Here is a 16,386-nt window from a genome sequence, read left to right on the forward strand (position 1 = left end):
GTGAGGCAGCAGTGGCAGCAAAGGAAAGGCCAGCCTTGCTTTGTGCAAGGCCTTTTATAGGCCTCGAGCTATTGCAAGACCTTCATTCATTCATATAAGTTCATCTTTAATATATTAATTTCTGTAAACTTATGTAAATTTATTCACATTTTAAATGTAAATTAATTCTTCCCCCCGCCCCCCCCACATAGTGTCAGAGAGCTGATGTGGCCCTCCTGCCAAAAACTTTGCTCTTGATTGACTGTCCAGTCTTCCTTTCTTGACTATGAAAACTGCAAAATGAGAAGCTTAACAGCCCAATTCTATGCATGTCTACTCAGAAGCAAATCCCATTAGAGTCAATGGGGCTTACTCCCAGGAAAATGTGGATAGGACTGGGCTGTTAGTCCGGAGCGGGCACTTGCAGCCTGGGGAGAAGATCAACCCCAGCAGGAGAAGCCAGAGTCTGTGCTGCACACCATGCACCAGGTGCAGCATCGGGCTCCAGTCTTATTCACATTTACCTGGGGGTAAGCCCCATTGACTATAATGAGATTTACTTCTAAGTAGGCATGCATAGGATTGGGCTCTCCGGGAGGAAGCAGAGGGGATGTCCGGCTGGAGGAGATGCACCTCCCAGTCCCCACTAGGCGGTGGGAGGGTCAAAACCTGGCGCTGCTGCTGCAAAGAGTCTTTCTGCTCTGCCGATGGGCACTCGATGAGTTAAAAGGAGCGACTCCAGATTCCTAGAGCAACGAATGGGGAGGAAGCCACTTCCTTCTCCGCCCCCTTCCTGTGTCTGCTCAAGGGTTTGAGGTCAGCAGCCCCTTCTGGTGAGTACGCAGCCCTCTGGGGGCAAAAGGGGGTCCCAGGGGTGGCAGGCAGGCAGAGGGGCTCAAAGGCCAGCCAGTGAAGGGAAAGGGGCTGAGAAGGCAAACAGTGACAATCCTCCCCCTGCTTTTGCATGCCAAGCTTGGGCTCTGCTCTTAATGGCTTCATTTCTATGGGGAAGGGGTTTTTTGACAGGGACAGCGTAAGAGCCTGGCAAAGAGGCCCAGAAGGGGCCAGTCATCTCTGAAACTGGCACCAAGAACAACAGGGTGTACCAGGGACACTGGAGGGCAGTGTTTTAGGCCTGGACTATTCTAAAACTGAGGAGCTGGATGCTTTTCACCACTGTTGTAGATTTAATTACATAAGAATATACAAAGAGCCCTGCTGGGTCAGATTCCTGTATCTCACAGTGGCCCACCAAATGCCTCAGGGAGCACACAAGACAACAAGAGACCTGCATTCTAGGGCCCTCCCTTGCATCTGATATCACCTACTTCTAAAACCAGGAGGTTGCACAAACCCATCATGGCTTGTAACCTGTGATGGACTTTCCCAACATAAATCTGTCCAATCCCCTTTTAAAGGCATCTAGGCCAAATGTCATCACCATATCCTGTGGCAAGCAGTTCCACAGGTGAATTACATGCTGAGTAAAGAAATATTTTATTTTGTCAGTTGTAACTCTCCCGACACTCAGTTTTAGTGGATGTCCTCTGGTTCTGGTATTGTGTGAGCAGGGTGATCAGATATAGTGGAGGACAGAGTGCCTGTACCTTTAAGCATTGTATAGAAGAGGGAATTTTGGCAGATGCAGCTCAGCTTGGAAGAGTTTAAAAAGCTGTACCTGCCAACATTTCCTTTCTATACAATGGTTAAAGGTATACCCACTTTGACCTCCATTAAGTGTCAGCTCCAGATGACAGCCCTGTGAGGGCTTCCCTATCATGCACAACACTCCTCTGCCCTCTGCATATCAAAGTCTTGCCCCATCAGCTTCCATGTTCCGAATTACAGGACATTTCCTGGAATCCATACAGCCCCTGTCTTGCCTGCTGCTAAATCTCAACCCTAGAGACTGGGCTTCAGGAAAGAGTAGTAGTAGCAGTAGTAGGACCAAACTGAGGCAGAAAATGCAGCAGGAAAGGTGGGTCTTGGGGCTAGAAAGGCTTAGCAGAAGCAAGTTTTACAGGGAGATTTCAAGGAGGGAATGGAGGTGACTAGGAAGGCAGAGAGAGAAAGAAATGGGTACAAAGTGGCAGAAGTAGGAAGAGTGAAGTGAGATGGTGTGTGGGGCTCATCCCATTGGGACATTTCTGGGGTCAGAATCAGAGCTATGGTGCAAATAAAAAGAGAGCATCAAATTGCAGAGGGAAGTGAAGTTAGAAAACGGCACAATGTCTTCCCAACATGTTGGTATCCTGCACAGGCACCAGAATGGCTTCGGGGCCACATTCCAGACCATCTCCTCTTTGGCATGGAGCAGAATCGGCTGCTCTGCAGCCTTCTCAGGTAAGGAGCAGCTCACCATGGTAATGTGCAAGAAACAGCTTGGGTGCCCCCTGCTTTCTTTCAGGCCTTGAGAGAGCTCCCCTCCCCCATGGTTCTGTAATATATACGTATTTGCACTGAGAAGTGTTTATGTGAACTGCACCAAACACCAAGGGTTGGAATGATAGTCAATGGATCAGTAAAATCTTGCAATTTGTCCCCAATATTATCTGTGCTGGTGCACTGCCTGAGTAGGAGGAGCAGCAGAGATGGAGTTACTTCAGGGAAAGCCAGAGGTGGTCTTGTGAAATGTCAGGTGCTCACAAAGATTTCCAAAGCAGAATGACTAGGCACAAAGAGCAAGCGGGATGGGACTGGCTGCTAGCAAGTGGAGCCAGCTTCAGTAAAAATCTGGAGTGATGGCAAGGTGGTGGGAGTGTGTATACCCAAGGCTGCGCTATGCAAGAGAGCCTGCAGTGCCTATAAGTGAGAAGAAGGTTTAGCTGTGGGAGTGATGAGCAATGAGCCCCAAGCCAAGAAGAGCCACTTCGAGGGGTAGGAAAGTGCCCAGTTAAGCCCACCTTTTCAGACTGGGAGTAAAAGAGCACGGGGATATTTTGTTAAATGGGTGGGGCGTTGTTTGTTATTTGATGGAGACTGTTCTCTCCATCCAGGGTCCAGTGTCCTTCGAGGAGGTGGTTGTGCGCTTTATGGAGGAGGAGTGGGCTCTGCTGGATCCAGGTCAAAAGGCTCTGTACAGAGAAGTCATGCTGGAGAATTATGGGATTGTGGCCTCTCTAGGTAAGGACGCCCTTTCTCTCTGGTAGATAGAAACCAAAGAAGCTCTTTTTCTCACTGTCTGGATTGTACCACATTAATGGGGCATGTGGGTTGGAACTTGTGTCCTGGACATGCTTGCTGTGCCTTGCTAATGCAGAGCTGAGCTTGGCCTGGCTGATGCTCTTTGGAGATGAAATGACTAGGAGGGATGACTAGGTAAAGAAATCAATTGAGGAAAGTCCATTTTGGGAAAAGCCCATTCCTGCAAAATGAGCCACTTGTAACTGACAGTGCATGTCAGGCCTCATCATTCTCCTTCCTCTGTATTGTTCAGTGTTTAGCCCATTGATTGGTGGTTTATCTAGGAGGTGCTGCTGCTGGAGGAATTTGCATGATGTGCCTGTCCATTGTTTTTCCAGAGGAATGTAGTATTTATCAGGCTTCTCTGAAGAGGGTGTAGTTTCCAATCCCCTGTGCCTGATGACATCAGTGAGATTCTGGATTCTGACTGGCCTACTGCACTGGAAGCATGATGACCTAATCCAGATATTTATGTGGGAGGTTTTCCATTTAGGTAGAAGTGGAAACAAGAGTCTAAATTATTTTTATCTTCCTCTGATACCAAGAGCCACATAAGTTTGCAGGATCACCTGCAGGACTTGTGGCTGATGCCATTTTAGACATGGTGTGTTGTCACATCAAGAAAGGCCTTTGGGACTTGCCTTTTTTCCATCCTTCTTCAGTCATCTCAGCCGAACAGAGAAATAGCCACCTTAAGTCCTCATTCTCTTGATTTTCTTTAGTAACCTGATTTTGATATTTCCTCTTGTTGTGAAAAACCACCTTGGTTCAGCAAGAGATTTTATACTCAGATCAGATGAGGAGACACTGCTTGTCTAACAGCGAAGTCCTAAGGCCGTGGTTTTTTGTTTTTTTTAAGCTAGAAAAAATGTGACGGTGACATTTCCAGCATGCTGCTCAGTGGTGATCCTGGCCCCAGTAGCACCCGGGGCCAAGACCACAGGCTGCTGCCCCCTGTGCCAAGCTACCGCTCCCCTACCAGTGGGCTGCTGCCCCTGCCTCCCTTTCGGAGGCCCATGGAGGCATTGTGCTGCCTCCCTGACCTCCAAAGGCTTTCTAAAGGCCTCAGAGGGCCAAAAAAATCTAATTTCACAGAGGAAACCAGAAGTGACGTTTTTAGGCCCTTAGAAGGTTTTTCTGAGTTTTTTGATCATCCGAGGCCTTTAGAAGGCCCTCAGAGCACCTCTGGGCTTCCATCCTGAGTGACATGAGGGGGGGGGCAGTGTGGCAGGAGGATAGGGAGTGGTGTGGCACTGCCCACCCAGTCTGGCTTCCAGGGCATTTCCCCTTGCCTCGCTCAGGTACACCACTGATGCTGCTAGCATGCTACCAGTGTGGTTATTTTTTAAATGACAAAATGGTGTGCCCTCATTTAAATCAATTGGATGAAGATTGCCATGTTGTTGCTCTGCACTCTGTACAGTATGGAGGTTGCCATATTCCTGACAGATTCCTCTATTTGTTTTGATTCAAAATAGGCAGAAGTGACTATAGGCATAGTGGTGGCCATCTTTTCTAGCTCTGAGCTTGTTTGGCAAAATTCTAGCATGCTGAAACCTAGAAAAGAATGCCACCCAAGCATGCTGGAAGCTTAAAGAATGCAGCCTCTCTCTGCAGCCCTGATAGGGAGTCACAGCAGCTTTCTCAAGGTAAGAGAATGATTTGTATGGGGTACATTGGAACTATCAGCTGTGGACAGTTGGTTAGGCTTGGGCTGCAAGTCTTTTTGCAGAGAGGAATCTGCTGGGGGAGGGGAAAATTGGCCTTCTGGTTGAGGCTTCTCTTCCATGTCCTGAGAGGCAGATGAGAGAAACATGGTAGGTTTCAGCTCCAGACTTGGAGTCCCAACTAGTGATTTGTTCCAGGTTTTGTGAGCAGTGAGCTTCTACTCCCCTAAAGCAGATTGATAGGTTGAGATCCAGGCAGCTGTTTCTGCTGCATATTTCTGCTTGAAAGTTTAAAGAGCTCTTCTCCTGTCCTGCTTAGTGCCTTTTTGGGAGTGGGGGTGGGAGTGGCCTGACATCAGGCCACTTTGGAAAACCTCTGTATTTTGGATTAATATGTAACTTGGATTAATATGTAACTTATCTCCTTGTTTCCTTCTCAGAGGACTTTCCCAAACCCACCTTCATTTCCCAGCTGGAAGATGGGGAGTATGCATATCTCCAGGGAGAAGAGAAGTCAGCAGGTAACTTGCTTGTGCACAGGACTGTTTAATAGAGCAGTAGATTCATTGTACTGGGAAAATAGAATCAGAAGGTTGCTGCAGTGAATGAGAACCCTTCTTTTCTGGGTTAACTTGGCGCTGGTTAGGTCAGCGTAATACACTCTGCAATTCTGATCTCACCTGGAAGGCCATGAGGGTCCTAGACTGAAAGTGTTGGTGTGATTTGAGTGACTGATGCTCTGGTTTGCCACTTTCCTCTCCCTGCCACATCCTTCTCAAAGGACCTCGGACCCTGAACAAAGAGAGTCAGAACTCAGCAAATGCAGAAGAGAAGCTGCTGTCATTTCCTCTTAACCACTGTCACAATAATGCCCCTCAGAGCTGAGGGTTTCTGGGTCCTGGACAACAGAGAGGTGCAAATCCCTGCTCACCAACTTTACATACTGGTCCCTGCCTTCCTGTAAGTGCGTCCACCAAGCCAAGCCACTGGGCGCTTCCCTCCCACACCTCTTTTAATCTATGGAGGCTCTCACTGCAGATAGAAGGGGGAAGATGGTGCATTTGGTGGGCCGCTGTGAGATACAGGGACTAGAAGGGCCTATGGCCCGATCCAGCAGGGCTGTTCTTATGTTCTTAAGATAGAAAGGGGGTGCTTATAACTTTTATCCATCCACTCCAATAGGCCCCTTCTAAGTTACAATTCCCCCCTTGGTCAACCCCAAAACATGCACTCAAAGATAACATTAAAAGGTTTTATTACACTTAAATTGCTTAGTACAACATTTCTTAAACTATAGGTCATGACCTGATGCATGGTGGGTCGTGACCCAGTGTTTGCTGGGTCATGCTGCAAAGCATTCTGGGGTGCTACTGGAAGTGGCTTCTGGTAGCACCTCATAATGCTTTGCATCATGACCCAACAAACATCAGGTTGTGACCCACCACAATGTGGCTCACGGAGTTGAGAAGATTTGAGAGCTGCTGAATTATAGCCCAATCCTATACTTCCTGGTGCCCAAAGGAACAGTGGTGTATCTCACAGGTGTTGGGAAACCACCGGAGGTCTCCTTGGGGGAAGGGGACTTTTGCCCCCTTGCCCCATGGAAAGCCCTGCAATGGGGCTTCTCTGCACCAGTTATTTTGCCAGTGCAGACAAGAGAACCTCTATGTTGGGCAATTCGGCATGACATGGAGGATAGGATTTGGCAGAGCAGGGCTTTGTCAGTTCCACCCCCCTCCTGGGCCAGTTCCTCCCCCACCCCAGAACGCCTTCTCACCCCCTGCCCCACCGCGAAAGCCTGCACCACTGACCGGAGCTCTTACCTTCCTCCAGGCAGCATCCTTCTGGCACTGGTCCCAGTGCCAACACTGCTTCCTCCAAGGGTGCCGTAAACAAGCTTTATGGCACGTTTACAGCAGCCAGCACTGGAACTCAGTGCTAGCACTATGATCCATCAGGATTGGGCCCTTAGTAAATAAGGCATCTTTCCTCCACCCCATCTGAGAGGGTCATAACAGGAGGGATCCAGAATAATTACTGCAGACATATTAAAAGGTAGCAGACCACAAGTAAAGCTAACTAAGCAATCTAAGTTATTTAATATAGTCACATTCTGATGTCCCACAGTGCAAAATCGCTGATCTATCTGGCAGAACTTCCTGCTGGACTTGGATCCAATGAAAGTGAACTTACCTTGCCCCCTTAAATCCCAAACAACCTGCTCCAACCAATTATGTATCCCAAATTTTGTTGATTCATGCTTTGTTCATTGACCTTCCTGTCAAGCCTTGTCACAGGTGTCTGGCATAGCTCTTAATTAACAGCACTGGATTTGGGTCCTTCAGGTCTGGTGTGAATCAGACACACACATACCCAGACACCTGGCGGGTACCAAGGCTGACTCCCTGACTCTGTTCACAGTGGTATTTCTCCTTCTTGACAGTTCCTTTGACAGTTTTATGCCTCCTCAGTCTAGCAGGGCTCTGATCCTGCAGATATTTCTAAGGTGTTTGCATCTACATGCTATTAAGCTATTACAATAAGAATATTCCCGCTTCCATCACACAGGAAGATTCTCTCCCTGTTAAAGTTCATTTCTTACATCCCAGAACAATAGATGATACGTGAAAGAAATACACGCACATTTCAAAGTGGTCCAAATCAACATCTCCCACTATCTTTGCATTTCAAAGCACCATTTCCCAACTCCCCCTGTGATGATATAGCAAGGGGGGGGAAGAGTCTACCTCCATGATACCCACTTTCTCAGCCCCTCTTGGACTTTCTCTAACATGGGGCAGTCAAAGCACTTAGGAGCCTGGAAGTTCACTCACTCTACTTCACCTCCTCACTGAAGCTGAGTTGAGAAGAGTCCAGTTTCCAGGATTCTTTACTCCACTGTGTTTTAAAAATCAGATTTTTAATTCTTACAGCCCAATGCTATCCTTCCCCCCCACCCCACCCAGTGCAGCCGTGCTGAAAAGGAGTGCACTGTATCCAGAGGGAGAGGGTCAGATTAGCAAAGGGAATTTAAATCCCCTTATGTCTCTGTAAGTCTCCAACTTCGCAGTGGGTCTCCTCAGACCTGCAATTTTGTCTGAGAAGAGGAGATGGGCAGGGAGGTCCAAAGAGAGAGAGTGGGCAGGAAGGTTGCTGATGGAGGGGATAGGATCCAGCATGTTCCATCACCACAGATCCATAATTCTGCAGCATTCCTGCCCCTCATTTTCCCCGCACCTAGTTTTGTCCTATCCCCTGTGCCCATTCACCCTCCTCTGCTATCTTACATGTCTCAACAGGTCCTCTGTGATCTGATGACGCAGGCAGGAAGGCTCTGGGTGATGCTGGAGTGCCTTAGAGCAGTCGTCTCTTCCCAAAATAAATCTGCCATTCTTCTATCAGCGATTTAGGGAAGGACAATTGGCAAGAGATCTTTATAGTGGCTATTAAAGGGGAGCAACTCTGCTGAGATGGACAAGGTTGTGGGAGAGCAGCAAGGAAACCTCAGAAAGGAGATTGAAAATTTCGTTTGCAAACTTATGGTTGCCAAGACCCACCACTGTCCCTTCTTCTTGGCCCACTAGCTAGCGGGGTGCAGAAAGATGCCAGCACTGATCTCCTTCTAGCCATTTTCTTTGCCTAGCTCACGTTTGATTGGTGATAGAGCTCCACCAACACAAGGGCAACCCAATATGAGATTAAACAAGATGAGTGATATAATGGAGCCAATGGAAATCCACTTCTTTCCAGTAGGGCTGAGCTTAGCACCATCTACGTGTCATTGGGGGGAAAATGACATCAGTCACAGAGAGGCACCACTGTACAAAATAAAACTTATTTTGGCATTGATGAGAATGTGATACCCTGGATCCAGGACCCCCGACCGGAGGCTGCCCTCGGCGGAAGAAGCCTGGCCTGGCACTGCTGGCCATGTGCAAGGTGGGAGTGAGCGTATCTTGCTCTAGCCTTGAATATAGTGACTTATGGACTTCCAACTCACCCCATGTAACCCCCTGGAATGGACCTACATACCAGACTTGAATGCTCTGTGTTTGTGACTGACAATGCTCTCTCACTGTATGTAGCCGTGTCCTGGGATCTTATATTTGCTATCCAGTTGTTTTTCTGTTCATGAAACTGAAACATTTTCTAATAAAAAGTTAATCTGTTAAAACTGCTGTGAAGCCTGAGAGAATCCAGAGAGAGGGCCACTCTCATGACTTCTCCACAGAAACATTGTCCACCAGAGATAACACTGCCCCCATCCCAGAACTGACTCGGGTTCTACAGGCTAAGCAGCCATGATTATGCAAATTCACAACAGCTAATTGAGAAACAGTCACTAAACAGGGCTGCAATTCAGTACATAATTTCCTGGGAGTCAGTACAGCCAAATCAAGTGGGTTTTACTTCTTATACATGCCTAGGATTGCAGTTAAGAGGCTCTGTTTCTCTATTGTGTTGATAATCAAGATTATCTTTGTTCCAGGAAGCTACAGACAAGACAGTGAGGGTCAGAGGGAGCCACATGTGGCATTACCAGAAACCACCATCTTTGCTGTAGAGGAAGCAACTTTTGGAGACCAAGATGGACCAGGGAGACAGAAGGGAAGCCCAGCACTGACTTGGACAACTAAAGATGTTGTCTATCTGGGTAATGACCTCCATGAAATCCCAGTCCAACAGAAACATGACAAGGGAGAGAGAAGAAGGAATAAGTGCGCTTTACACAGAGACAGGATCAGTTGTATATCCAGCATTAAAAAACAAAGCAAAATTCATACAGGAAAAGAATCATTTAAATGCTTTGACAAGAGAAAGAGTTTCAGTACAAGTACACATCTTCATTCTCATAAAAAGATCCATACAAGGGAGAAAGCTATGCACCAAGACAGATCAAGAAGGCAGGAGGGAAGCCAGACAGAGAAATGGAGAAATAAATTTGATGCTTGTCAGGATAAGTATATCCATGTCATCCCAACTGAACTAGAGAAAGATACTGGAGATAGAAAGCAACAATGCCCTCAATGTGCAAAGACCTTCAGCAGTAAATCAAAACTTAGAATGCATCAAAGAACACACACAGGGGAGAAGCCATATAAATGCCTTGAGTGCAGAAAGTGCTTCTGTAGGAACGATAGCCTGACTTTACATCAAAGAACCCACACAGGGGAGAAACCATATACGTGTTCAGAGTGTGGAAAAAGCTTTAGTCAGAGCTCACACCTGACATCACATCAAAGAACCCATGCAGTGGACAAACCATACAAATGCTTGGAGTGTGGAAAGAGCTTCAGCGACACGAAAACCTTGACAGTGCATCAAAGAACCCACACAGGAGAGAAACCATATAAATGCTTGGAGTGTGGAAAGAGCTTCAGTAGGGGCTCAAACCTGATTGTGCATCAAAGAATCCACACAGGAGAGAAACCATATAAGTGCTTGGAGTGTGGAAAAAGCTTCACTGACAGGAAAACTTGGACTGTGCATCAAAAAACCCACACAGGGGAGAAACCATATAGATGCTTAGAGTGTGGAAAAAGCTTCAGTCAGAGCTCACACATGACTGTGCATGAAAGAATCCACACAGGGGAGAAACCATATAAATGCTTGGAGTGTGGAAAGAGCTTTAGTGATAAGAAAACCTGGACTGTGCATCAAAGAACCCACACAGGAGAGAAACCATACAACTGCTTGGTGTGCAGAAAGAGCTTCAGTAAGAGCTCAAACCTGACTGTGCATCAAACAATCCACACAGGGGAGAAGACTTATAACTGCTGGGAGTGTGGAAAGAGCTTCAATGACAAGAAAACCTTAACTGTGCATCAAAAAACCCACACAGGGGAGAAACCATATAAATGCTTTGACTGTGGAAAAAGCTTCAGTCACAGATCAAACCTGACTGTGCATGAAAGAACCCACACAGGTGAGAAATCATATAAATGCTTGGAATGTGGAATGAGCTTCAGTCGGAGCTCACACCTGACCAGGCATCAAAGAATCCACACAGGGGAGAAACCATATAGATGCATGGAATGTGGAAAAAGCTTCAGTCAGAGCTCACACCTGACAAAGCATCAAAGAATCCACACAGGGGAGAAACCATACAATTGCTTAGAGTGTGGAAAGAGCTTCAATGACAAGAAAACCTTGATTGTGCATGAAAGAACCCACACAGGTGAGAAACCATATAAATGCTTGGAGTGTGGAAAGAGCTTCAGTCAGAGCTCACACATGACTGTGCATCAAAGAATCCACACAGGGGAGAAACCATATAAGTGCTTGGAGTGTGGAAAGAGCTTTAGTGATAAGAAAACCTGGACTGTGCATCAAAGAACCCACACAGGAGAGAAACCATACAACTGCTTGGTGTGCGGAAAGAGCTTCAGTAAGAGCTCAAACCTGACTGTGCATCAAACAATCCACACAGGTGAGAAACCATATAAATGCAATGAGTGTGGAAAGAGTTTCAGTCAGAGCTCACATCTGACAAAGCATCAAAAAATCCACACTGGTGAGAAACCATATAAATCAGTAGTTCTTTTTTTGACCTGCAGTTCCTACTGGTCATTGGCCTCTGCTCCCCATCACCAATGAGTAGTAAGAAAAAGCTGCTCTTTTCATGCTCAGAGACGCACCTGACTCTATATTCCCTATGGTTAAGCCCTGCCAGCACAAAAGCTTTGCTTCATCATTAAACCCTGGCAAGCACACTACTATGCAGAAGGAATTGAATATGGAGGTTTTCTGTAGCAAGCACAAGCAAGAGAGTGTGAATGAATATAAGATGACATTCCTGTTGAAAGAAGAGACTGAGAAGGTGGGTCAAGGGCTGACTGTGAGGGTGGGGAGTGTGCTTGAGGTTACACTTGGCCCCTCCAACCGAGGAGTTCCAGGTGCTGGCAGGGTATACCTCCCCAACTTCCAAAGGGTTGCCAGTCCCACCCTGCTCCAAGTCTTTCCTCCAAACCTATTGTCTGCCCAGAAAAAACAGCTAAATGCTTCCCTCCTTCCACATTCTCTGCAGGATATTCCCCTTTCAGACAGGGTTACTCAGGAGGGTGGTAGCCAAATTTTCCCCCCTCCAGTTTCCCTGGGCTCCTTATGGATGCATTTGCCTGCTGGTCAAATAACCACACACATAGAATAATATAGAGCAGGGGTGCTCAAAGTTTTTGGCAGGAGGGCCACAACATCTCTCTGACACTGTGTTGGGGGCTGGAAAAAAAAGAATTCATTTACATTTCAAATTTGAATAAATTTACATAAATGAATATATTAGAGATGGAAAATGAATGAATGAATTCAATCCAGTTTATGATTCCATTCACCCTAATAAGGGGGGGGATCTTCATGCCAGTTTATGATCCCATTCATGTACTAAGGGGGGATCTTCATGCCAGTTTATGATCCCATTCACCCTAATAAGGGGGGGATCTTCATGCCAGTTTATGATCCTATTCACGCACACACACAAATGGAGGGGGGATCTTCCACACTTTCACACACATATACCCACCTGCTCACCTGCCCCCTCGCCCTCCCTCCTTCGTTTGCTTGGGCTGCCAGCCTGCTTGCCCAGCTGCATGCCTACCTGCCTGCCCATGTGCTGCTGCTGCCTGCCTGGCCAGCTGGCCAGCCAACCAGCCCTCCCTCAGGAGGGAGGGAGAGGTGCTGCAAGCTGGGCTGGGCTGGGCTGGGCTGGGCTCCCCCCCCCCCCTGATCTATCTCTCTCTCCCCTGGCTCAGGTTGCAGGAGGGGAGCCAAGCCCATCCCATGGGCAAGAAAGAAGAGACTAGCAGGCAAGTGTGCAGGGTCTTTTATAGTGGGAAGTAATGAGAGACCTGCAAGTCTCACATTACTTTCTCACTATAAAAGGCCCTGCAGCTGGCTGGGCTCATCTTTCCTTCACTGCCACTGAGCTCAGCGGCAGCGAGGGAAAGCAAGGTGCGGAGCTTGCACGGCGGGCCAGCATGGGCTGGGGTGAGGGCAAAGTGCCCATTGGAGGTGGGGAGACCCCCTGGGGGCCAGATGGGGACCCGCAGTGGGCCACAAGTGGCCTGCGGACCGGTTTTGGGCACCCCTGATATAAAGCTGTACTTCCCATACTCCCCCAAAAGAGTTGGGAGCACTTTATGTATGTGCAGAGGAGGGTGGAAAGACTGCAGTGTGATCACACTGCTGCTAGGAATGGGAGGGGTTTTGTTTTTTTTTAACTTACCTGCAGTCAATCCTCCATAGGGCTCCCCTATGGAGCCTACAAAAGTCTAAAAAATGAAAAACAAAACAAAACCTGGCTTTTCTGGTTTTGTTGCAAAAACTGGAAGTGCCGGTTTGTTTGTTTTTCTTTTAGGCTTTTGGAAGCACAGAGAGCTCTGCAGAGGGCTGGCTGCAGGTAAGTTCAAACCCTCCCCGAAGCAGCAGTTACAGTCTGGGTGATTGGGTTGCTGCCTTCCTCATCCCCACCACTTAAAGGGGCAGGGACACATGCTTCCCTCAAACCCTCCAGTTTGGAAACCACTGATATTGCGAGTTTTATTAAAAGAAAGATGTCATTAGTAAGTTAAGGGATCTCTTCCATCCCAAACCAGGTGAAAAAGGAAGAGTTCGAAAAATGTCAGTTGGCATATTTGAAGGCAACAAGAAACTAACTTCCTAAACTACATACTTGAGGCTTATAAGACTTACGTGTTGATGGTGCCAAGTCCCTATTCTAACCGACAGAGCCTTTAGAGGAACCAGGGCCAAGAGCCCCTTCCTTCTGAGCCCACTGTGCCCATATTATCCCTTTTACCTGTGTTGGTCCATGTTCTGTGTTGGACCAATCAAACTCTCATAATCCTGCTGAATTGCACTTAGCTCATCCCTCAAATGTCACTTTTCTCACAGGTGTACTAGCCATCAAACCCAGCTCATTCCTTAGATCAGGGCTTCTCAAACTAGGGTGGCATGATGCCCCAGCCTGAGGGCCCTGGCCTCTGCCCCCTTAAGGGGCAGGGGGAGGCAGTGACGGAATCCCCAGGCAGTATCACATCGCTAAGGGGGGCACAGGAACTGGCAGTTACTTACCAGTCCCTGCAGCAGCCTCCCAGGGGTGCAGGGAGCCTGCACAACCCTCCGCAGAGCTCCCTGAAGCTTAAAAAGTGAAAGTCGAGAGATCATGCCCTGCCTCTGCAAAACTGGAAGTGGAGCTTGATTGCTGCACTTTCACTTTCTAAGCTTCGGGAGGGTGCTGCAGGGACTGGTAAGTAAATACCAGTCCGTGTGCCCCCCCTTAGTGATGGGATCCTGATGATTGTGTTGCGGCCTCCCCCCCTGCAGGAACTTAGAGCGGCTCAAACTCTACCAGAGACTTTGAGAACTGCTGCCTTATATCTTCTCAGCAGTATCCCTCCCCTCTGGTGCCTCCTTTGGCAGTTTTATTCTTCCAGGTTGTCAGGGCTATGGCTCTGCAAGAACAGAATATTCACATCCCCATAATAATAATAATATAATAATATACAGTATTTATATACCGCCTTTCTTGGTCTTTATTCAAGACTTTATTCAAGGCGGTTTACACAGGCAGGCTTATTAAATCCACGCAGGGATTTTTACAAATTGAAAGAAGGTTCTCTCTTTCAAGAACCACCACATTCAAGATGTTATGCTCCGATCTGGTTTAACATTCTGGCCTCCATCCTCCCACGCTCCGAGCAGATGGAACAGCTCAGCTGCAGCTTGCCAGCTGCTTCAAGGTCGCACGGTGCCGGTGGCCTCGAACTGCCGACCTTGTGGATGTTAATCTTCAGGCAAATGGAGGCTCTACCCTCTAGACCAGACCTCCTGCCCCATGCTGTTGCTCCTAGCACAGCTGTTCCTTTTCCCAAGCTTACAGCAAGGAAGACTCATTCAAAGTACTGATCTTTCAGTTTCCAACGTTTTAGTCACTTGGAGCCCAATCCTATGTAAGTCTACTCAAAGATAAGTCCTATTATTGGCCTTACTCCCAGGAAAGTGTGGATCGGATGGCAGCCTTAATTTCCCACCTCTTCTCTCCTAGGGAACATCCAAGTGGTCCCCCAACCCATCTTTTGTCGCTGGGAGTGCAGAAATCTATGAGTCTGGGACATTTCTCCCTCTTTGTCCTTGATGGAGTAGTGAATTTCAGGTGGGGTGGGAGCTGAGAAGCTGAGCCCTGCCAGGCAAACAAAAGCCAACCCACAGCCAACAAGCTCTTCCTCCTCCTTGCCAGGCTGAGAGGAGATGTCCTTGTGCCTCAATCCTGGGCCAAGCTGCCTCTACCTGTGCTCCACTGCAGCTCCTCCCCCATCTGGTCGCCCCATGCTCATTTTTCAAGCCAGAATGCCCAGGGTGAGTGATGTGATGCGTGATCCCACCCAACCACAGTTCCAGGCCACAGAGCTGCTAGGTGGAAGGACATAGAATCATAAGAGTTGGAAGGGACCCACAAGGTCATCTAGTCCAAATCCCTGCCTTTATCAGGAAATCCTCCTAGAGCATTGGTTCCCAAACTGTGGGTTGGGACCCACTGGTGGATCGCCAAAGGTTGATGGAAAGATCTGATAACTAATTGCCTCAAGCCCTTGGGGCTATTCAAAAATCAGATACTGTAATTACAATACAAATAGGTCAATTCCTGCAGTTTGCAAGCATGTGTAAATATAGAGAGATAAATGTTTGAGGGTCTTTTTCTGGTTATTATTAATTATAAATAAATAAATAAAATATTGTTTCTCTCTAGGTCTCCTTTTTTAAATGACTGGAAACTAGGTGGTTCCTGATAGCGTATTTTAATCTTTCAAGAGCAAAGGTTGCCAACCAACCAACCATTTTAAAAAGTGGGTCCCAGTGCTAAAGAGTTTGGAAACCACAGTCCTAGAGCATCTCCAGTAGGTGCCTGTTGAGCCTCTGCTTGTGTGAGCCTTTATCCCCGCAGCCTCGTCTTCTGCTTACCCGGCTGTCATGTCCCATCATGCTTCTGTTCCTACTCTGTGGTTATCTTGTTCTATAACCTCTCCACCCTCATTCTGTAGAAATGAGGAGTACCAAATCAGATGCCACTCAGCTTTTGTTGGCTTTCCCCCAGGGGTCAGTTTAAAAGCTGCTCTGCCACCTTTTTAATGTGACACGCCAGCAGTTTGGTTCCATTTTGGTTCAAGTGAAGCCTGTCCCTCTTATACCAGCCCAGGTTGTCCCAAAACGTCCCCCATTGCCTAACAACTCTAAATCCCTCCTCCTGACACCATCTCATCCACACATTGAGACCCCTGTCTAGCTGGCCCTGCACGTGAAACAGGTAGCAATTCCAAAAACACTACATTTGGGGGCACAGCTTTGCCCTTTTTACCTGGCAGCCTAAATTTGGCCTCCAGGACTGCCCAGCTACATTTCCCCATGTCATTGGTGCTGACATGCACTACAACCTCCACTTCAGCCATTTTCAACCACTGTGCCATGACACACTGGTGTGCCACAAATTATTTGCAGGTGTGCTGCAGGAGTTTGGGGGAGGGGTCATTTATTAGTAGGGCCAATAGAGTATATGAGCCTCCCA

At 47.6% G+C, this 16,386-nt stretch overlaps 1 protein-coding gene across 2 annotated transcripts; it reads left to right on the forward strand.

Annotated features, from left to right (window-relative positions):
- Positions 1–767: 767 nt before the first annotated feature.
- On the forward strand, positions 768–16,386 carry LOC136644351 (zinc finger protein 665-like). 2 transcript variants are annotated; one of them, XM_066620155.1, is made up of 5 exons: positions 788–812; positions 2,240–2,322; positions 2,976–3,102; positions 5,270–5,350; positions 9,319–16,386. In XM_066620155.1, exons 2-5 carry the CDS (start codon positions 2,248–2,250, stop codon positions 11,424–11,426), a joined length of 2,391 nt encoding a protein of 796 aa, XP_066476252.1. In that variant the 5' UTR covers positions 788–812; positions 2,240–2,247; the 3' UTR covers positions 11,427–16,386. The 2 variants fall into 2 exon arrangements, with proteins under 2 accessions (XP_066476253.1, XP_066476252.1); XM_066620156.1 differs by lacking the exon at positions 2,240–2,322 and having other exon boundaries at positions 768–812.

This window comes from Tiliqua scincoides, chromosome 3, assembly GCF_035046505.1.
Source record: "Tiliqua scincoides isolate rTilSci1 chromosome 3, rTilSci1.hap2, whole genome shotgun sequence".
Lineage (NCBI taxonomy): Eukaryota > Metazoa > Chordata > Lepidosauria > Squamata > Scincidae > Tiliqua > Tiliqua scincoides.